Source organism: Artemia franciscana, unplaced genomic scaffold (assembly GCF_032884065.1).
Source record: "Artemia franciscana unplaced genomic scaffold, ASM3288406v1 PGA_scaffold_52, whole genome shotgun sequence".
Lineage (NCBI taxonomy): Eukaryota > Metazoa > Arthropoda > Branchiopoda > Anostraca > Artemiidae > Artemia > Artemia franciscana.
The window spans coordinates 502,058-525,241 of NW_027062693.1; the positions used below are offsets into that span (position 1 = coordinate 502,058).

Below are 23,184 nucleotides of genomic sequence, written 5' to 3' on the forward strand. Positions count from 1 at the left end.
AAATACTTCCCCACTTAAAATTCTGTAAATTAACACCACTAGTTAGGGCGTTTTTTTTTTTTTTTTTTTTTTTTTCAAACAAAAGATTGTAAGCAAGGAGCAACTATGGCAATAGTAACCAAACTAGAAAAAGGGTTTTAGTTGCAATTAGTGTATTAAAAATGTTTTTATGATGATTCTGAATATATTAAACTAAATATGTTTGATTTTATATATCAAAACTGGGACAACTTGTGAAAATTTGTCTTATTTTCGAAAAAGGGAGAAGCTCCCTCAAAAAAGCAAAGGACCTTAATAAAAATCGTAATATCAGATTCAACATATCAGACAACCTAATTAGAGGTTTCAAGCTCCTATACAAAAAAAATGCTGGATTTTGTATATTTTTTTTTTTAGAAGAAAGATCACTGATTATTTGGATTTTTTATTAATAAAAGGTTAGAGCCTCCTCTCCTAATTTCAACCCATCATCTGTTCGTCCAAACTCCACAGCCACCCAGCTATTAAACATTAAGTATTTGAAGAGCACTTATTACGACCGAGATAGTAGTAAATGTAGCCTAAGTCATGTTTTCCCCTTTGGAAAATATTTTTGTCTTCCGTTTTGAAAAGTTCGCTGTTCCCTTAGAGCTAAAACGTAAACAAGTTTTTTTTTTATCTAGCTTTAATTTGTATGGATCCTGAAGTGTTTTTTTCGTGGTGCACAGCATCCGCTCAATCGGAATCAAAACACGTTTCCGTAAGTTGGGAATGTGTTTTGATTTGGGATAGCATCACTATTGCGTATTACGGTCGTTGTTTGGCGCAATTTGTAGGCTCCGGTGGAAATGTGTATTTTGTCTTGTGAGACAGCACCGGATCGGAGGCGGCACTCACTTTCTGTGATCTGGTGTACATCTCAGAACGTTACTTGCGCTGCAAAGTTCCGGTACACTTAGCAAATACAACCTAGCGTGCGTGATCTCTCAAAGTGTGCGCCTTCTCGGTAAGCTGATCGCTAGGATTAATTAAATGCTTCGGTAACAGTAAATTCTCTTGGTAGATAAGACATCAGCTAGCGGTTTGTCTATGCGCTCTTCATATAAATTAAATAAAAAAGCAAAACAAGTTTTTTCAACTGAAAGTAAGGAGCAACATTAAAACTTGAAACTAACAGACATTATTACGTATATGAGCGGGTTCGTCCCCTCGTCAATGCCTCGCTCTTCATGTTAAAGTTCGAATTTTGTTCCAATTCTTTAAGTATGACCCCTGAAACACAAAGGGTTTAATTTGAATAAATAGCTCTTTTGAAAATACTAAAAAAAACTTTTGCGTAAAAGTCGAGGCATTGACAAGGGGGCGAACCCCCTCACGTACGTAATAATTTCTATTCGTTGTAAGTTTTAATATTGCTCCTTCTTTCAGTTGAAAAAAACTTGTTTTTTGTTTAATTTTTGATCATTTTTAAATAATGCTGGAAGATCTGGGGAAAATTTCCCCGCCCATCAAATTACATCATGAAAAGATCATCCCACGTAACCGTTTTCCCTTGATCCCCTACCAGAAAAAATCCCCTCTAAAACATCTGTATACTTCCCAGTAACCAATACCATATGTAAACAATGGACAAAGTTCATCAGACTAGATTTGATGAAACTTATATATTTGAAGCCAGCTTAAAAATCCGATTCTTTCCATGTATCTATTGGTATCAAAATTCCTTTTTTAGGGTTACTATTGAGCCGGGTCGCTCCTTACTTACAGTTCATTATCACAAACTGTTGGAATAGATAATTGGTAATGTCTACAACTTTCAGTTAATCCCAAATTTGAAAACAACCACTGGGTGGTTTTCCACGGCTACAACGACTAGTAAGTGACTCCAAAAATGTAACATCCTAGTCTGAAGCAATATTATGTTTTCAATAATTAAGTGGCAGTATGCCTTTACGTTTTTTATGTCTAAGGTATGGAGACAAGCGTGTATTTTTCAATATTGAGATAGCATACAGTCAGTTTCATAAAGCTAAAACCAATTTTATTCTTAGTTTAATAAGCATATTCTGTCATAATCGGGAAATCTTTTCGGAACTTTCAAGAACAGTTTTGTAGAGCTGGATATGAAGACTTTAGAATAATGTGTTTGGGGTTAAGGGACAAGTCATTTTTTTTTATAATCCTCACAGGTAGGACGGGGTAGAAACTCCTAGTCGTGTCCATTCTCTGAGCATGAGAATCTAGAGACGGCTCCTGTAAGAGGTGTTCATTATTAGAAAAAAGGAACAGGTTATATAGAAATCTCCCCAATTGACTTTAATTTATAGGTAGGCTACTTTATGCTACTGCTGACATTTTTAAAAACTAGTCTGAACATTTTCAAGCGACGTTTCTTAATCTTTTTAATCTTGTGTGTCCCTTAAAATAAATGTTCTGTATCAAGGAATCCCTGTCCAATTTACCCTATATCTCTTAAATGTTTTTTTTTGTTTACCTATTTCCAGTTTATTTATTCTTCTATTCGTTCTATGCTGTTTATACGGTTAATTTGGAAAAATTAGAAAAAATTAGGTATTTCTAACTTACGAACGGGTGATCGGATCTTAATGAAATTTGATATCTAGAAGGATATCGTGTCTCAGAGCTCTTATTTCAAATCCCGACCGGATCTGGAGGGAGTTGGAGGGGGAAACCTGAAATCTTTGAAAACACTTAGAGTGGAGAGATTGGGATGAAACTTGGTAGGAAAAATAACCACATGACCAAGATACGTGATTGACATAACCGTAACGGATCTGATCTGTTTGGGGGAGTTGGGGGGGGATTTGAAAAATTTGAAAAAATGAGGTATTTTTAACTTAAGAACAAGTGATCGGATCTTAATGAAATTTGATATTTAGAAGGACCTCGTAACTCGGACCTCTTATTTTAAATATCGACCGGATCCAGTCCCATTGGGAGGATTTGGTGGATGGGCGGAAATCTTGGAAGACACTTAGAGTGGAGAGATCGGGATGGAACTTGGTGGGAAGAATAATCACAAGTCCTAGATACGTGATTGACGTAACCGGATCGGATCCGTTCTCTTTGGGGGAGTTGGGGGGGTACCTGATTCGGTTATTCGGAAAAATTAAAAAAAATGAGATATTTTTAACTTACGAACGGGTGATTGGATTCTAATGAAATCTGATATTTAGAAGGACCTTGTGTCTCAGAGCTCTTATTTAAATCCTGACCGGATCTGGTGACATTCGGGGGAGTTGGAGGAGGAAACCGGAAATCTTGGGAAACGCTTAGATTGGAGAGATCGTGATGATACTTGGTTGAAAGAATAAGCACAAGTCCTAGATACATGATTGAATAGCCAGACCGGATTGGCTCACTTTGGGGGTGCTGGAAGGGGGTTGTTAATCCGGAAAAATTAGAAAAAATGAGGTATTTTTAACTTACGAACGAGTGATCAGATCTTAATGAAATTTGATATTTCGCAGGATCTCGTGTCTCAGAGCTCTTATTTTAAGTTCCGACCGGATCTGGTGACATTGGGGGAAGTTGGAGGGGGAAACCGGAAATCTTGGAAAACGCTTAGAGTGTAGAGATCGTAATGAAACTTGGTGGGAAGAAGTTCTTCCGACCTCGTCACAAGTGCCATATGAGCTGTTGGCTCTTGTTATTTGCTGTAAGGAAATACTAGAATTCTAGTCTCAGTTGCGAATAAAATGTCTAGTATAAATATATCTGAAAATATCATGTTGTTTTGTTTTATGAATTTAATATGATCAATAACCATTCAAATCCGTGCAGCCAAGGGATAAAAAGAATCTGGGAAAAATTTGGATTTCAATAGAAATTTTGAATAATACCGCCTTAACTAATTGTATAGTAATCAATGAAAAATGGCAACAGCGGGAGAATGGAGGTGAATTTGAAAAATTGTAAAAAACGGGTAAAGGGAAAATTCTTGTGATTATTATTGTGAATATATTCCTGTGTAGGGCCTACACGTCTGCATTTTTCCTCATCCTTCGCTGATTATATTTTCCCTTCTAGACTGCGTTGTTGAATCACTATAGAATTTATTCCGAGTCGACATTTTTTTTTACTACTACTCTATATCTACACTCAAATAAGCTTCAGGGGAAATGCCCTATTGAGACGCATCAAAGGTCTCGTTCAAAACGACCCAAAACTCTACATTTTTTGTATGCTGACCTCCTTCCAATAGAAAATCTTACGTCCCCGATCTTCCATACATTACATGTTTGAGGTAAGGCCGTATCCTGGGGGGTTGGACCCCCCCCCCCGAAATTTTGCCCGCGTAAAAATGTAACAAAAGTGAATATAAACAAATTTCTGCTGCGTTTTTAAAGTTTTTTGGCCCCCCCTCCCCCATGGAAAAAAAACCTGGATACCGTGAGGGATTGAAGACTTGTAATTCTATGGTTTCCGCTTGGTCAATTTTTGGATTATTTTTCCTTACAAATAAAAAAAGAAAAGAAAAAAATTGGGCTGCTTTGCGCAATTTCCTGTTTAGGAAAATTATTAGTCCAGAATTGATTATTAGGTTGATGCGTGGATTATTGAATTCTATCACGTAGTCTATGTTTCATTTACGAGTTAATAAGTTTCTGATTAATCTGTAGGTCTGTGTCGATTTTCAGATAGCATGAGGGTTTAAATCTTCTGCACGTGGTGTAGTGTTGGCCTAAAAGGCTAAAACAGTTTTCACCCCTTAACCACTTCGTGTTTTTGGATTATAGAATATCCGTTGCTATTTTATGATTCCAAGAATTACAGCCGTGAGAGGGACAGAGCGAGAAAAAAGTAAATTTGCCGTCTCTAATGGGAACGTGAGCATATATGTTTTGTTATGGACACCAATTGGGGGAGTGAAAACTGAAAAATTACAGTAAAAGTAACTAAAGAAACTTAAGAATACTAAAGTAACTAAAGAATATACTAAAGAAACTTTCAGCTAGGGGAGGCCAAACCGAGGTCTGAGAGGAGCAGTTGCCCCCCTGCCTCAAACCAAGTTACCTTCGTCGCTAACGCTTAATATCCCTGTCGTTCAGGGATGCCAATAGGAGGGGTAAATCTCCCCTAGATTAAGAAGAATAGCTTTCCTTGGTATTTTTATTTAAAAAACGAAAAAATAAAACGTATTTTGATGTATCCTCATTTAAAAAAATCGAAAAAACTCCTTGTCTCCTACATTTTCGTGAATCAGCGTCCGTGTTGTTTTCTAGTATTGCCTTTGCCTTGGGAAAACTCCTCCCCATGCGTAAGGCCTAGACCGTTTTTCCATATATGAGAGAAACCAGTTTCACTGAGCAGTCTTCTTAGTCTGGAACAGCCACGAATTTTTTTGTTGTTGTTTTGCTGATTCCCCATATGCAGCTGTAATAAGCCCGGTGACGTCAACTGGAGAAGAGGGCGATTATTTCGTCAAGATTTTTAACCCTTCCAGATTGCGATTTTTTTTGTATTTTCACTGAAAATAGTTTCAATTTAAATGTTCATTGAAAAAATAAAAAGACAACCCCCCCCCCGCCATAGATGCTGAAAGTGTATTTATCCCTTCCCTTCATTTCAGTGAAGTGAGGCCATTGAATTAGTCGTTTTATAAGTGCTATAAGCATTGGCGCCATTTTCGAAAAACTTGGGCGAAGCAAGGATTTTATCGTCCTTTTAATGAAGATATAAACAGAATGTTTTCGTTCCAAATCACGATGGGGTTTCTAAGGAAAGCAACAAGATATTTTCTAATCTTGGGAAGGATATAAGTCTTCCCATCCACTTGGCGCACCCGAAATTGAAGTTTTTGGCAGAAGCTTAACCAACATGTTCTTTTGCCTCCTTGCAGAAAATAAACCTAATTCCTCTTTTACAACGAGGTTGTGTCTTGTCTTTTGCTGTCCGTAAATCACTTAAGTTTTGCAATTGAAAAGACTTCTTCTGTCTGACCAGGTTCATCCGCCATATTTAATCCTCAATAATAAAAGAAAAATTACGAGATCTATTAATATTTAAACTTGATTGAAATCTGCCGGCTATTGGTTATTCTTAAGCTTCCATTTGTGCTGCTATGTGTTTCAATAGGGCACCACTAGACTACTATTCACAGCACTTCCCCTTTGTTGAGAAATCTACTAGCTCTTTGTGTTATGTCGTACGGCTGAATCATATGCAATGTCAGCACATGTTGAATCATATAGCAATGTCAGCACATGTTGAATCATATGCAATGTCAGCACATGTTGAATCATATGCAATGTCAGCACATGTTGAATCATTAGCAGCACACACTGTCAAAGTGTTTTGTCTTTAACTTGCTAAACGTAAAAATTTCCGTATTATCTGCATCAAAGTTCACTTTTTTTAGATCGAAATAATACAAAGTAAGATCTAGTATATAAAGAAGATGCAAAACATAGAAATTTCACAATTTAACTATTATAACCATTAACCCTTAAAAATTTCAATCCCCTCTCCCTGATGTACATTTGGAGCACTGTGTTTGGAGCATGGGGAACACTCCCATCATGTCTCTTCGCGCTGTGCATGGCATACCTTTACCACGCCTGGTGAGTACCGTCTGGTGGACGGAATTTTTGAATGTACGCAAATTTTTTTGGAGAAAACATCCTATGGAGAATTGAGAGAAATTGCCTTAGTCCTATTTTATTACTTAAAATCCTGGAAATATGTTTACCTTAGAGTGCCAGGGACATTTTGCTCCCTGGAGCCCTATTGAGTTTATTCATATATGAAAACCATGATTTTTTTGTATTTTTCTTTTGACAGTTTCAAAAAAATAAGGTGTTCTGGACACTGAGGCGGTTTTAGGTGAGGGACAGAGGGGGCAATTTCCCAGGGTGCGAAAATTTTAGGGGTCCAGAATTGCAAATACATAATCTTAACTGTTATAATCATTTTATAATTTTTGAAATTCATTTTTATAAAAATAAACTAAAGAGCGCAGTTTAATAAATGACATTAATTAAAAACAAATTAGAATAAATTAAATAACAATAATTAAATTAAATTAATAATTAAATACTAAACTAAAAAATGGTTAAAACATAAATTATTAATCAATCAATAAATCGGAAATAATTTTGTCAATAAATGAAAATTTTGTTAAAATTATGCCTCAAAATTTTGTTGAAGACAGGGGGGCCCTAATCAAGATTTTGCCCTGGGCGCAAGAAAGGCCGGAATCTTGACTGTTCGTACAGTACTGCAATTTCGTTAGCACTTCCAGGTTGAATCATGGACTTAAATAAACAAAGGTTAAGGTCAATTTTTTTTTTTTTGGGGGGGGGCTCGTAAAGATTCAGACATTTGACAATTTATTGATTTCCTTAGACAATTATACTTTCAAAGAAAAGCTAAAATGTCTTAAGCTGTTAGCTCCATATGTTTCTAGCTGATATTTCACTGATACTTAGCTGACCTTTTTTAATATTTAACTGACTTTTTCGTTAAAATTAAATCCTCTATTGGTATTAATTTCTATTTTTTATTTTTAAAGATGTGTATGATTTTGCAATACATACTCCTAGTTTAATCTATACCTGCAATTCTAATGCTTTGTCACCACTACTTCCGTTTTATCAAATCCACAACCCCTGCAGAATCCTGACTGTCTGTTTGAACTCAGTTTAATAGCAGCAGATTTTTGAGGGCTAAGAACAGAAGTATATTTGCATAATCAAAGCAAAATTTAATACGATGACATTTCCTTTCAGCAGGAAGCAATCAAGGCTTTGTTTTATTATTTTTTTTTTTGGGGGGGGGGGGAAGGTGTTCACCAAAAAACTAAAAAACGCATCAAAAATTTGTTTATATCCATTTTTATTACGTTTTTACAAGTCGGACAAACATTCGGAGGGCAGGTTAAAAACCCTTAGACCCTCCCTGAATACGGCCTTGCCTTTCAGACATCATATCCAAGTCAAATCCATAGACTCGTCACAGCATCCTCTTATTAAGCTCTTGATTTTATTTTTGCTTTAAATGTCTATTATAAGCTTGCTTTTTATCTTTTAGAACTGCCAACAGTGAGCTTAGTTCCTGTTGGAAATATAATCGAAGTCGTCGCAGACGAAGAGACCATCTTGACATGTCGAGCTGATCGAGGACGGCCGGAACCGAAAATACGTTGGCTTATTGGCGACATGCCTGTTGAAAGCACTGAAACGAATGTAATCGATAGAACAATCAACGGACATGTATCGCTAGAATCCCGACTTATATATCGATTTAAAGCAGAGGATCACAAAAAGCCGATACGATGTACCGCAGGGATTGAATCTGGGAACGCTTATGCTGTAGCCACGCTGAACGTCCTCTGTGAGTTTTACACTTATTTATGTATTATTAATATAACAGCCCTTCATTTAGGCCCGTCTATGCACTAAAACGAATAGCGTATATACAAGGACTTACTGGGGAGTTTTTCAAATGAGTAATTGGGCAAAATACACAAGAAGTACATAAAAGGCGGAAGTGTAAAATAGTGAAATGAAGGAAAGAAGAGAAATAAAAAGGGCGAATAGAAATTTGTTGGTATAAATAAGGGTTTTAAGCCCTGTTTTCATTTGATGCTTTGCGGACAAAACAGAAATTTAATCATCCAATGAAATTGTGATATAACTACTTTTAAGTATATTATCGGAAAATAGGTTTTTCAATAAGCTGATTCATTTGACGTTACGTCCGTGAGACGTGCAATGACAACGAGGGTTTAGACTTGCATACCCTACCTGCGTCCAAATATGGTTTGAACAGACAAAGGGTGTTTCCCACTCTTCGGGTTATCCAGACAATCCACTGGTTGGGAGCTTCACCTGGCTTAAAATAGGCATAACCCAATTACGAGATGGGTTGAATTTGAATGAACCTTCCGGGTTAATGATTATACTTGAGCAACCCCATGGTATTAATGAAAACCAGGTGTCGAGTTCATTCTTTCCAAGCGTTTGGGTTTAAAACCTTACATTCCCAAGTTGGTGGGATCAAGCTTTTTGGTGGTTTCTGAAAACCAGGAAATATCCTCCAGACCACATCCCCTTGAAATTAGAGCTGCCCCCAACTGTACAGACGTAACAAAAGGGTACCTGTCGAAAAATGTGGATAGGGCAGGGTGTATGCTATTTAGGCCTTTTCTAGGGGGTTAGTGTTTCAAGAAAAGAAAAATTGTTTTGCCAGAAAAAAATTTTATATCATGATAAAAAAATTTTTATCATGAAATGTCATGTTATTTTGTGTTTTGTATTTCATATGGTAGGTGTGCTGTCCCTTGCCCTCCTCTTCTAGTGCCCTGGGAGTGTGGAGGCATAACCGTGCACACAGGTCCCGTTTTTAGGCGAAGGGAATTGTCAGGACAGAAAAGGTGCGTTTAGAGGTTATCATTTTTCTTCTTTTTTTTTACTAAGGGGATCTCTTGGATCAACCTTGGAGGATTACTTCTACTATTTTCACCCTGTGTGTCGTTTAGCTTTCACACGTATACAATATGGTCGGGGGAGATGGTGGGAATTATTGTTGAGGGGTAGCCACCGATAAAAGTTTAGCTTACAGTGGGTATATTTCGCCCCACCACCCATGCGATTAGCGTAACTTTTGAACTTCTGCGGGGAGGGCACGTGCCCCTAAAACCACCTCCTGGATCTGTTCTCTGACTATGGGTATGCAAGTTGTAGATCCTTGATAATGTTGTATTCCAAATAAGAATAAATCCTGTTGGTTAAAAAGAAAAGCTAGAGTGATTTATTTCTTTTTTGCCCGAACAATTTTTATGGTGTCATTTCACGCGTGTCCCAATTTTTCTTCTGTCACACCTGTTACTTAGTGAACTAGATGCTAGTAAAAACGAAGAAGCTTAAAAAAGAAAAAAACTCCAATCAAGATTCATTGAAACTTTCATTTCTTTAACCTGTCGTTAATTAACTTTAATATCAGTTCATGTGTGCTCTCCAGGGATGATATGAGCTGTAATCAATCAATGGTAAAATAAAAATTGTCCTCCCCCAGAAAGTATGTGTATTGTGATTTGATTATTGGTTTTAGGAGATTTGTCCCCTCTGCAATCCCTCGTGACGGCCAGCGTTGTATTTTAAGTCTATTATTTCTAATTAATGATTGTTGGGGGTATTTCCTGTCTGCTCGATGTTTTACATCCCTCTAGATTTTGATTCTTTTTTCAATAAAAAGATCAAAAACTACAAAATTGCCCCATCCCTATATTCTGAAAGACACCTTTCTATTTTATCTTGATTAAAAAAATGAAATAAAGTCTCGCCCCTCCCTAGACAGATAAATTTTCTAATCCGAGCAGAATTAATCGTTAAAAGTCCAGCCTTTCTATTTATTCTTGTTTTTTATCATACGACCGACAAAGTGCTTTTGCAATTCTGTATCAGAAATACGAACAAGCTGCATTAGATTAATAGGGCTGCTGTCATAAAAAAAAAAAAAAAAAAAAAAAAAAACAACAGTCCGTTCCAATAATATTAATTAAAAATCAGGTTGTCTCTAACTTCCTGAACATTCAGTTAATAGGCTAGTTTAAATTCATTTTCTTAGAGTTTAACATGAATAAAATTTAGAACAATTTAGGACTATAATTTTTTATTTATTTAGAACTATATAAACAATGAAAATTTAAAACAAAACAAAAGTAATCGTCCATCCTCCTCTCCCTGGTTGAGGGTTATCCTACAATTTTGTATATTTTCTATGTCACTTGCCTATTTTGTCACGCATAAGAGACATGCACGCAGGGGAGGAGGTCATCTGTCCCTCCTTCTTAGCCGATGTCCTACACTCTCTTGTATTTGCCATGTCACTTGCCTATTTGTTGCGTTTTTTGTTTGTTCTTCCCTCTCTCCCCTCCACCTCCCTTTTTGAATTTGTCCGATTGCGCCAAGTATGTGATAATTTTGAATTCAACAAGAAAACACTTTCTCATCCGCACTTTCCACGTTAAGTTGTCGTAAAGTCCCCACTTCTATCGTAAGAGCACTGGATTTTTTTGTAGCTTTACCGTTTACTTATGCTTGATGTCCCACCCTTATTTTGTTTGATTAGACAAGGAAGGGCATAATTTGAAAAGCCTAGGGGAGGAATACGTAAACACTTTTTATGAAGTCATGCTCCTTGACTATGGCTGGGGGGTCTCAGTGGATTTCAGGTACGGGTAGATTGATTTATTCAATGGTGGCTCTTAACCTTTGGATAGCTCCTACCTTTTATGTAAAAGAGTTATCTAACATAATTTTGAAATGTTTTTATTTTAGTTATATTGTAATAATATCTTATTTTCAAAGGTTGCTTTGGATGGGTATGTTGTTTTCAATACGTACTGGACTGCCCATTTGGACAGTCTTGGGCATCCCAGAAGGGTGATTATTTGCTTTAATTCTTTTGTTTAAATTCAAATTAATAAAATAAGTTTACAGCCAAGGGGTGGAGTTTTAAATCCTCCGTTTTGCATTGTCAAGTAAAAAGCCACTGCTAAAGGGGCAAAAATATTTTGCCCCGAAATATATATTATATACTGGATATATATTAAAAATATATACTGGAAGTATAATGTAAAAGCAATACACCGTCAGTGCGACTTGGTCCCCTCCCCAACTGCCAGATGGTGGATGTCTTAACCGTTGGATCATGATGAGATTTAAAAGAAAAACTACTATTCATATATGATTTTTTCAAGCTCTAGGGCAGCCCAAAAGGGGGCTATGCTGTTGTGTATTTGTAATTATTTTGTTTAATTTTAAATGAATCAAATGTTTATAGCCAAGGGATGGAGTTTTAACTCCTCTTTTTTTGAGTTGCCAAATATAAAACCATTTCTAACGGGGCAAAAGTATGCGGGAAGCATAAAATAAAAATAATGTGTTAAAATAAAATAATAATAATACAAATAAAAAAAGTTTAATATCGTCTATGTCTGCTTTAGTTGATTTTTGTATTTTTTTTTCTTTATGCTTCTAGAGTGTGGCTTCGAAACATGGGAGATTGTCGTACAAACTGTGGCGTATTGGATAGAGATTGCGTATGTGAATCTATTAACAATTATATGCTTGTCTTTTTTTCTAACTAGGGCTGAGGAAATACACAGACATTGATTTTGAGGGGCCCGAACCTCATCGTACTGAACCTCAATGTCTGACGGAGAAAAGATTGATTTTGGTTGGGAGTCGTTTGCCTCTTCGTCCCCAAAAAAGCAAACATAACAGGCACATTGTATCGATAATACATTGGGGGGGCGGTCCAGGGGAGGGGCTAGGTCATATCCAGAGAGTGTTACCAGGTTTATCCCTCCCTTAATTTTTTCTGAATCGAAAAAAGTAACAAAAATGAATGTGAACAAACTTGTTGCATTTTGTAAGTTTTCTTTTTGTGATCCCACCCCCAGCAAAATTCCTTGATACGGCCTTGGGAGGGGGGTAAAAATTCCTTTTTTTTAAGATTCCTTTTTTTAAAGATGGATTAGTTGACTCATAACAAAATTTCTCTTTTTTTAGTTGGGCCACAAGCGGATCAGCAAGAGTCCATCCAGTATGGATTTGTTGTTGGACAGCCAGGATCAGTTGTTGTAAATATCAGTGCCAATCCACCTCCCTCTGAATTGACCTGGTACATTGGAGACGTTCAAGTTAATGGAATGGGAGGCTCCTCTAGCGATGGACATTTTACTGCAAGGATGGTGTCTAGTGAGGTAAACCCTAAACAGAATTCCTTTATAGTTATGATTTTTTGGCTAATATCCAATAATTATTCATGCTTGTTCTGATGCTGACAAATTTGTTGTTTATTGAATCATTTTACCAAGAGGTGTCAATTGGAGGGGAAGTAGGGGGACATTAGTCCCATCTGGATCTTGAAAACACCCTCTTTGGGTGTTCCATAGAGAAATACCCACTTTTTGGCATACTAGTCTCAAGAGTAATTATTTTTATCGTAGTTATGAGTTATCCATATCATATGGTAAATTTGTTGCAAAATATTTTGCTTGATACATCGGTTTTCAGCTGGGGATTTGTGATACCCTAGACAAGGGTTTTCAGTCACTTGGAAAAAAATCAGTGCTTATGCATGAGAAAAAACTTGTATTAATTGATTGATAGTTTTCAATCAAATATACGTAAAAGGTTCATGCCAATGGACATATCAAACCTAGAAAAATTAATAAAGATGTACAAACCAATTAGACCCATATCGCTAGTCATTATAAGGGAGGTCATGAAGCTATTGTGATCCATTTTTGGTGGGGAGGGGCCGCGGCATTCAAAAGGCTTAAATAAAATCTTTGATGATTAATAATTTGAATAAAGAAGGACAATTTGGATATTAGTGTGAAATTAACAATATATGCTTAGACTTCCTTACTTTTTGATTAAATAAATAAAACAAACAAGTTTTTCAACTGAAAGTAAGGAGCAACATTAAAACTTAAAACGGATATAAACCCGTGAAGAATTCCTCCATTGAACAAGTGTCCCAAGTAACCCTCTCCCCCTGACTCCCACCAGAAAAATGCCCCCTGAAAACATCTGTATACTTCCCAATAACCAGTACTATATGTAAACAATGGGCAAAGCTGATAACTTGCAGCCCTTCCCCCGGGGACTGTGGAGGATTAAGTTGTCCTCAAAGACATAATTATTACATTTTTTGACTATACTGAACAAAGTGGCTATCTAAGAATTTTGATCTGGCAACTGTGGAAAAAAAATTAGCGTTGAAGGGTTGAATACCCTCCAATTTTTTTGGTCACTTAAAAGGGGCACTAGAACTTTTAATTCCCGTTCGAATGAACCCTCTCGCAACATTGTGTAGGACCACTGGGACAATACGATCACCAATGGAAGAAAGAAAAAAAAACAAACAAATAAACACGCATCCGTGATCTTTCTTCTGGCAAAAAAATTACAAATTTTACATTCTTGCAGATAGGAGCTTGAAACCTCTACAGTACGGTTGTCTGATACGTTGAATCTGATATCGTGATTTTGATTAAGATTCTATGACTGTTAGGGGCTGTTTCCCCCTTTTTTCGAAAAAATCAGCATGAAAATCTGATTCTTTTGATGTATCTATTGGTATCAAAAGTTTTTTAGAGTTTTGGTTACTATTGAGCCGGGTCGCTCCTTACTTACAGTTCGCTACCACGAGCTGTTTGATTAGTCGAAGTAGGTAGTCAGGATCGCAGATAAGAGGGGGCCTCAGCGTCCTGAAATCATGTTTTTCCTGAATGTCTGCTCACTGTTCATTCTGTTCACGGGCAGCCTTTATAGAAGGAGGGGCAAGAGCTACCCAAACTCCCATTCATAAATGGTTGAACCATTCTAGTGTGTGACCGTAAATGATGCGTAAAGACATAAAAAATTGTGTATAACTACGGCACTGCCGCAATGCTGCTACTATTTAGCTGATAGATAAACTAAGGAAAAAGAGGCAAGGATTCCACAAACACGCGTTAGTTCGGCGCCATCGATGCGATACGAATCAGATTTCATTGCGTGTTTCCTTAGCTGAATATAAAATTTCAATATGCTCTGGAGAAGACAAATTGAGGGTAACCTCATGTTAGTTGTGATAGATGATACTTGGACAAAGGGAAATGCTTTCTGGAAAGTTTAACTTTTTAAAATTAATATCTGTCTAAGCCTGTGGAAATCTTGAGTGTTTTGACGTGAAAAAAGTTGAACAAATGAGAAAAAGTTTAAGTTAGTATTCAAATTTCTAAAAAACCGCAAGAAATATTAAGCATTGGAAATGGTTTTCGCGCAGGACTGGATTTTGGGTGTAAAACCGGAGAATGGTCAGAGGCATATGAGATGGGGTCAGAGGTATATATTCTGATCATGGAATAAAGAACATAAAAAATGGCGTAAACACAAGAATTTTGAGGGATCTGAGTTTACATAACAGCAGAAAAGTAGCCTACAGTGTTGCAAGTTCATCCTCTTTTCTAGACTGAACACTGCAATGGCAAAATTAAAAAAGCTGGTACAAACCCTTAGGCTATGTACAAAACTTAGCTCATCTTGTTATTGCGCGTTATATTTCATATTTTTTTTTCATCAAAAGAGGGTAGGCTATATAATACCAAATTAACCAAAAAACAAGAGCTAAGAGCTCATATGGCACTTGTGACGAGGCGAGAAGAGCTAAGAGCCAAGAGATCATATGGTATGAGCTTTAACAAAATTCTATGAATTAATAGATTGATTTAAAAAGTAAAGTAAGAGGCTTAATGCCGGTCAAGATTTAAAATAAGAGCTCTGAGTCACAAAGTCCTTCTAAATATCAAAATTCATTAAGATCCGATCAACCACTCGTAAGTTATAAATACCTATTTTTTTCTAATTTCTCCTTTCCCTTTTGCCCCCCAGATGGTCGAATCTGGGAAAACGACTTTATCAAGTCAAATCGTGCAGCTCCCTGACACGCCTACCAATTTTCATCGCCCTAGCACGTCCAGAAGCACCGAACTCGCCAAATCACTGAACTCCTCCCCCCAACTCCCCCAAAGAGAGCGAATCCAGTACGATTCTGTCAATCACGTATCAAGGACATTTGTTTATTCTATCCACCAAGCTCCATCCCTATTCCTACACTCCAAGTGTTTTTCCAAGATTTCCCCCTCCAAATCCCCACAGTGTCAAAAGATCTGGTCGGGATTTGAAATAAGAGCTCTGAGACATGAATTCCTTCAAAAATCAAATTTCATTACGATCCGATCATCTATTCGTAAGATATAAATACTCCAATTTTCATGTTTTCCAAGAATTCCGGTTCCCCCCTCCAACTCCCCCGAATGTCACAGGATCTGGTCGGAATTTGAAATTAGAACTTTAAAGCACAAGATCCTTCTAAATATCAAATTTCGTTAAGATCTGGTCACCCTTTCGTAAGTTACAAATACCTAAATTTTCAAAATTACCCTCCCCCCCAATTCCACCAAAGAGAGCAGATCCGGTCCAGTTATGTCAGTCACGTATCTTAGACAGGTTTCCCCCCAACTGCCCCCCCCCCCCAATTACGCTTGATCCGGTTGAGATTTAAAACAAGATATCGGAGTTACGAGGTCCTTCTAAATATGAAGTTTCATGAAGATCCGATCACTCCTTCGTAAGTTAAAAATACGTCATTTTTCTTATTTTTCAGAATTATCCCCCCCCCCGCAATTGAGCGGATCCGTTCCAATTATGTAAATCACGTATGCAAGACTTCTGCTTATTTTTCCAACCAAGTTTCATCCCAATCCCTCCAATCTAAGCGTTTCCCATCACTTTAGGTCTCCCCACCCCAAACTTCCCCCAGTGTCACCAGATCCGGTCAGGATTTAAAATAAGAGCTTTGAGACACGATATCCTTCTAAAAATCAAATTTCATGGAGATCCAATCACCGGTTCGTAAGTTAAAAATGCCTCATTTTTTCTAATTTTTCAGAATTAACCCCCCCCTCCAACTACCACAAAGAGAGCAGATCCGTTCTGGTTATGTCAATCATGTATCTAGGACTCGTGTTTTTTTTCCACCAAGTTTCATCCCGATCCCTCCACTCTTAAGTGTTTTCCAATTTTTAGGTTTCTCCCTCCCAACTTCCCCCCCCCCCCAGTGTCACCAGATCCGGTCGGGTTTAAAATAAGAGCTCTGAGCCACGATATCCTTCTAAATATCAAATTTCATTGAGATCCAATCACCCGTTCGTAAGTTAAAAATACCTCATTTTTCTAATTTTTAAGAATTACCCCCCCCCTCCAACTACCCCAAAGAGAGCAAATCAGTTCCGATTATGTACATCATGTATCTGGGACTTGCGCTTATTTTTCCCATCAAGTTTCATCCCGATCCCTCTACTCTAAGTGTTTTCCAAGATTTTAGGTTTCCCCCCCTCCAACTCCCCCCAATGTCATCAGACCCAGTCGGGATTTAAAATAAGAGCTCTGAGACACAATATCATTCCAAACATCAAATTTCATTAAGATCCAATCACCCGCTCATAAGTTAAAAATACTTCATTTTTTCTATTTTTTCCGAATTAACCGGCCCCTACTCCCCCCCCCAGATGGTCAAATCGGGAAAACGACTATTTCTAATTTAATCTGTCCGGTCCCTGATACGCTTGCCAAATTTCATCGTCCTAGCTTACCTGGAAGTGCCTAAAGTAGCAAAACCGGGACTTTAGGTTTCCCCCCTCCAACTCCCCCCAATGTCATCAGATCCGGTCGGGATTTAAAATAAGAGCTCTGAGACACAATATCATTCCAAACATCAAATTTCATTAAGATCCAATCACCCGCTGATAAGTTAAAAATACTTCATTTTTTCTATTTTTTTGCGAATTAACCGGGCCCCCACTCCCCCCAAATGGTCAAATCGGGAAAACGACTATTTCTAGTTTAATCTGGTCCGGTCCCTGATACGCTTGCCATATTTCATCGTCCTAGCTTACCTGGAAGTGCCTAAAGTAGGAAAACCGGGACCGACAGACAGACCGACAGAATTGGCGACTGCTATATGTCACTTGGTTAATACCAAGTGCCATAAAAAAGAAGAAAAAACAACCTTTCGTGTAGGGATATCTAATTTAACGGAAAGCAACTCTTGAAATTCCCTGAATAATAAATTTTTCTGGCTTTGTGAGGAAATTCCTAAATTTGATCAAGTTGCAGTTGTCTCTTACATTTTCACTCGGACCTTTTTTGCCCACGGAACAAAGAGAGAAATTCCCCTAGGAATTGTCTACGGATTCTTTTGGGTACCCGTCTGATCCACCGTATTTCAAGCAGATAGCTACACAAAAAATACGGTTCTGATGAGAGAAAGGCCGAGATGGCTAGGGCAAGTTCTGCGGAAGAAGGATGATATATTGCTGAATATCGTCCTTTTGGTCGATCATCTATGACCAAACGGAAATCAGGTAGTCTCCGAATTGATTGGTCGCGAGGAAGGATGTAAGGAAAGGCCTTTACTTGGATTGAGATGGAGAAAGAATATGCGTAGCTGTGTTGGCCTCAGGCTGCTTGGTTCTGCATTGAGTTGTTAGTAGTAGAATAAAGAGCGACATTACAATTTTTGAACTAACAGAAATCCTCTTATAACAGGGAAGATGTTCTGTCGATTGAACAATCAGAACAGATTGTTCTATCGTTAGTCAAATCCCAGCTCTGGCCGTGACATGAAGTTCAACTTGTGCTTTATTGACAATGTGTCATTTAAAACTTAAGCATAAAGAAGGACTTTTTGGAAAGGGGTGGATGGGGAGAAAGGCCCCTCAAATACAGGATAATCTGTATTTGTTTTGAGTTATATTTCGCTTTACACTTTCTGGAAAATTTGTTTTTAAGTATTTAATAACGTAAAAGATGCGAACTCCCAAGTTTCCAGATTCAGTAACCGTTATCTAGTATTGTCTTGAAAGAAGCGAAAATACAAGACAGAAATTAAAAAAGAAGTTTCATATCATGTCGATTTTATTTTTCCCCAGTATTTCCCTACTTTGCTGCTAAAAAGGGAGTGGTAGACCTTTCAGACCGAGAATCACCATTGTCATGATTATCTAATTAGAATAAATAAAACTTAAAAACTTACGAATTATTGGATGTATTTCATAACTTATAATTATGAGTTGCATCCGCTAAGTCGAAAACAACCGCTTTAAAATACCTAAGGCGATTACGAATAAAAGAAAAGAAGTTCAACAATGACTTAATTTACTAGCTAATATCATTGCGTCTGGCCAATTTAATCTGAAGAACTGTCTTATATTTTGTTTAAATTTGTGTATCTAAGTCAGTGCCACCACGGTAAGTTCCTAAAGTGCCACAGTTGCCCAAATTGGCGTGCTACACAGCGATTTTCGGTGCTATAATTCAAAATTGACTGCAATGGTGCTCTAATAGCTCTTTCGTGCTACAGGTGGCAACTGTGGTCTAACTATGATATTCATTTTGATGACGACTTGTTCAAACGACGTCTAAAAGGGAAAGTTTTGAGGGTACTTAAGTATTATATGGGCAACACTCAAGAACTAAAGTTTGGCTAATGCCAATGATATAAAGTAAAATATGATGAAAATGTAGTACTTTATTAGCAAAATTGTGAAAATTACAACAAAGAATTAGGTAAGGGGGGTCGCCCAGAGCGCATTATATTAAATATCTAACCTAAACTAACCTAACATAGCCAAAATACCAACTAAATATTTAATTTAAATATAGCTACTATGTATTTTCCCAGCGATTCTAAGCTAATTATCTGGTATTAACACAGTGAAAAGTGGGTTATGTCTCATATTTGCGATCCAAATTCTCGAGTGTTCCTAGTATAATACTTAAGTACCGTTTCGAGAATAGCAGAATTAATTTTTTTTCACCATCCCTACCTTTTAAAAATTAGGACTTGATGGGAAAGAGTAAAGAATAAATCTTGAATAGAATGGGGTGGAGAAGGAGGGTTTGCTGCTGTCTGTCTCAGTCGGATTGATGCCACAAAGAGCTGTTGATAGTAGCACTAATAGTGGTAGTATATTAACTGTGCTGTTCAGTTAAACTTATAGGCGTAGTTGTGATTTCTCCATAGGAGTGGAGGGGGCTTAAACCTAGAGCCAAGCAAACAAGTGTTTTTTTTTTACATTCTAGTGCAGATCTTCAAGGCTTTGAGGCTGCTGAGCCTCCCCTAGCTTTGCCGAGGAGGGGCTTCGTACCTCTGCCCCTCCATTCTCTACGTCTATGATTATATTTATCTATCATCATCAACTGTTTACATATTCCACTTGCTTGTTCCCTTTTTTATTTCTAATACTTGTGTAGTTCAAAAAATACACTTTTTAAGCTTTAGTTCTCATCCCATACAATTATTTTAACCTTGTAGACATAAATTCCTTCCCAATTGGAACAAATTTAAACTGAAGTTCAGTTTCTTTACATATTGATGCAATAAGACGCAGAAGCTTGAAATCTTTAACGCAGTTATACCAAGTGGGATGAGATAGGGGGTTTTGTATTAGCCCCTTAGATTTTTTACCCTTCCTCTAGATTTTGAAAAATACCTTTTTCTGATATTTTTTATTCAAAAATACAGTTTTTGGTATTTTTATTAAAATAAATGAAAAAATTAACTGAATCCCAAGATTTAGAAAGTATATTTGACCCTTCTTCAACATTTCGTGAATTGTGCCACAGTCCGAATGTTCAAAAGTGTAAGTGAACTGATCTCCCATGACGAGAGGGCTTACAAGCCCCCTAATAAATAAATAAGGGATCTTGTTCAGATGAACCCCAGCTATGGAGTTTAGTTAAGCCCTTAGGCTGGATTTTTTCGTGGGGGAGGGGAGCATTCCTGATGTCGAAAGAATGTTTTTTCAGGCATTTCAGAACAGGAGCCCAAGTTTCTGTGGACGGAGGGGTAAATTTTGTTCAAGTATGTTAGGTGTAGTGTTCGGTTGAACTTATCTATCATCAAGTGCTTACATACTCCCTTTGTTTATTCCCTTTTATATCTGAATACGCCTGTAATCCTAAAAATGTGCTTTTTTTAAGGCTGAGACATGGGGCATTTGTGTTTGCCCCCTAGATTTTTCTCTCTCTCTAGATTTTGAAAAATAATGTTTTAGGTATTATCATTAAAAAAAGGATTAAGAACTAAATTGTCTCGGCAGATTTGAAAAGTATATTTTGCCACCCCTCTGATATTTTGTGAATTGGCGCCACTGTCTGAATGTTCAAAAGTGTAAGTGACCTAATCTTCCACGACGAGAGGGCTCGCAAGCCCTCCAATAAATAAATAAAAAAGGTTTTTGTCCAGGGGTTCAAATCAGCTATGGTGAACTATGGTGTTCAAACCAGCCAGCAGAATTTTTCTAAGGGGAAGGGGGTTCTCCCGACATTGAAAGAATTTGTTTTTTAGATTTTTCAGAACAGAAGCCCAAGTTTCTTTTGGGTCGAGGGGCAAATTTTGTTCAGGTATGTTAGCTCTAGTGTTGAGTGGAGCTCATCTATCAACAAGTGTTTACATATTTGTGAATTGGCGCCACTGTCTGAATGTTCAAAAGTGTAAGTGACCTAATCTTCCACGACGAGAGGGCTCGCAAGCCCTCTAATAAATAAATAAAAAAGGTTTTTGTCCAGGGGTTCAAATTAGCTATGATGAACTATGGTGTTCAACCAGCCAGCTGAATTTTTCTAAGGGGGAAGGGGTTCTCCCGATATTTGAAAGAATTTGTTTTTTAGATTTTTCAGAACAGAAGCCCAAGTTTCTTTTGGGTCGAGGGACAAATTTTGTTCTGGTATGTTAGCTCTAGTGTTGAGTGGAGCTCATCTATCAACAAGTGTTTACATATTCCACTTGTTTACCCCCTTTTTATATCTCTTAAGTACGTCTATAATTCTTAGGCGCATTCCAGAGATTCCTCAAGAATAATGACTTGAAAACCCCTTTGGATTTTGAATATGAATAGAATGGCAGTCGGGTGGATTGAAAGGGGGCATGCAGGCCGTGGGATTTTTTCGACTTCTTAAATTGACTTCAAGTTGAATGGCATCCGGCCGTCTTTCGTTTGTGTTCTAGTCTTATTATCTGTGGGTTGGTTGGGTTAGGCTATACCTTCGATGCTTTTTCCATTTTCTTAGAAGAAAAGAGTTAGCTATTTTGTTTAAAATACAATAGTGTATATAAAAGAGCGTTTATTAACGCAATATTTATAAATTACCCCTTTTATTAAAAAGATAAATAGTTGAGTAAAAACGAAAGAACAAATGGAAAAGCCAAGAGTCCCTAAAGAGTATCTACAAAAGTATGAATAAAACAAACGGATAAACCCTGACGATGCGATAAAAGCCAATTTAAACAAGAAAGGTTTTGGATTAGCCTTTTAAATTGGCGAAATCTTGTTTATATCAAACAATCCACTGTTTTTGGAGCATTTGCCCCAGAAAATTGTTTTGGGGCTATACAAGGCCCCAAAATTGTGTTTTCTCCCAAAATTTTGAAAACTATCCTTTTTGGTATTTTTATTGAAACAATATTTTTATTGTATTTTCATTAAAAATAAAAAAACCTCCACCCCTAATTTTTGATACTACAATATTAGAGAGGTCTATTCTAGCATTCTATTACCATTATTAAAGCGGTATTTCAGGTTTTTTTTTCTTTTGAAGATTTTTGCATAACCTAATTATGTTTCTAAAATCATCAAATACGCTATTTCCAGATAAAAATTAGTTGAAGCGTAAAAAGGGGATTATTTTAGCCAAAATTGCGTAAATAATTTATAGTAACCGTTTTAGTCTTTCATTTCAAGGTCTGTCTTTCTTTTGTCCTTTGGACTTGTATCTGCAATTTTATTATTCTTCTTAATTCTAAACTGAGGACGGCTGAGCTGTTCTGTCCAAATTATTTCCAGAAAGGAGTACTCCGCATAGGCCTCTTATCAGGGTCGTATACAGGATTTTCTTGGGGGGAGTTTTTACAAAGAAGATTTTTTTGGGCGGGGATGGGGGGTATAATTTTTTTTAAGTATGAACATTTTGTATGTTCATTTTGTTACATTTTTACGAGTCGAACAAACATTCTGAGGACGGGGATACAATCCCCTAACTCCTCCCCCTGGATATGGCCTTAGCCTCTATGGGTAGCTCCCCAAAATTTAATGGTTTCTTCCATTATTTTCCGAATTTTTTTTTGCCTAAAAATATTTTTTACAAAATGTATCTTTCGAAAATATTAAATGTCAATTATATTGAAAATGAAGCCCATCCTTTCCCAAAACTTCATGATTTTATGTGTTCCAGTGTTCCAACCTGGAAAAATCTAGCACTGTCCCCCAAAATATACATTCGTCCTTTAGAATAACGCATGTTTGCACCACTCAACGGCTTTTTAATTTACTCTTTAGTTTTTCTTTCTTATTTATTTTTTGTTATTTTTATTCTTACCGAAAAAAGGAGGTAGATGAAACAAATAGTTTTAGGTTAATTTTCTATTTCCTATCAGCTTCGTGCTCACTAATAAAAAACACTGTCCATAATAAACTAAAAGAATTTTCATTTTATTTAAAGCTCTTATTATTTATAAGATGGTTATCTTAAGTCAAGTGAGTATGGAAGTAGTATGAATAAATTAATAAGGATATATTGGGTAATGTTCCAACTTTTTAGTACAATACAAATGAATGTGCAT

The 23,184-nt window shown here is 36.9% G+C and overlaps 1 protein-coding gene across 3 annotated transcripts in view; it reads left to right on the forward strand.

The window, feature by feature from the left end:
* Positions 1 to 23,184, forward strand: part of LOC136041961 (nephrin-like) — a 201,499-nt gene that overhangs the window by 70,171 nt on the left and 108,144 nt on the right. For all 3 annotated transcript variants that reach the window (XM_065726771.1, XM_065726772.1, XM_065726773.1), the window contains exons 4-5: positions 8,032 to 8,334; positions 12,519 to 12,712. In XM_065726771.1, coding sequence (XP_065582843.1) covers positions 8,032 to 8,334; positions 12,519 to 12,712 — 497 coding nt within the window. The remainder of the gene's footprint in view (positions 1 to 8,031; positions 8,335 to 12,518; positions 12,713 to 23,184) is intronic.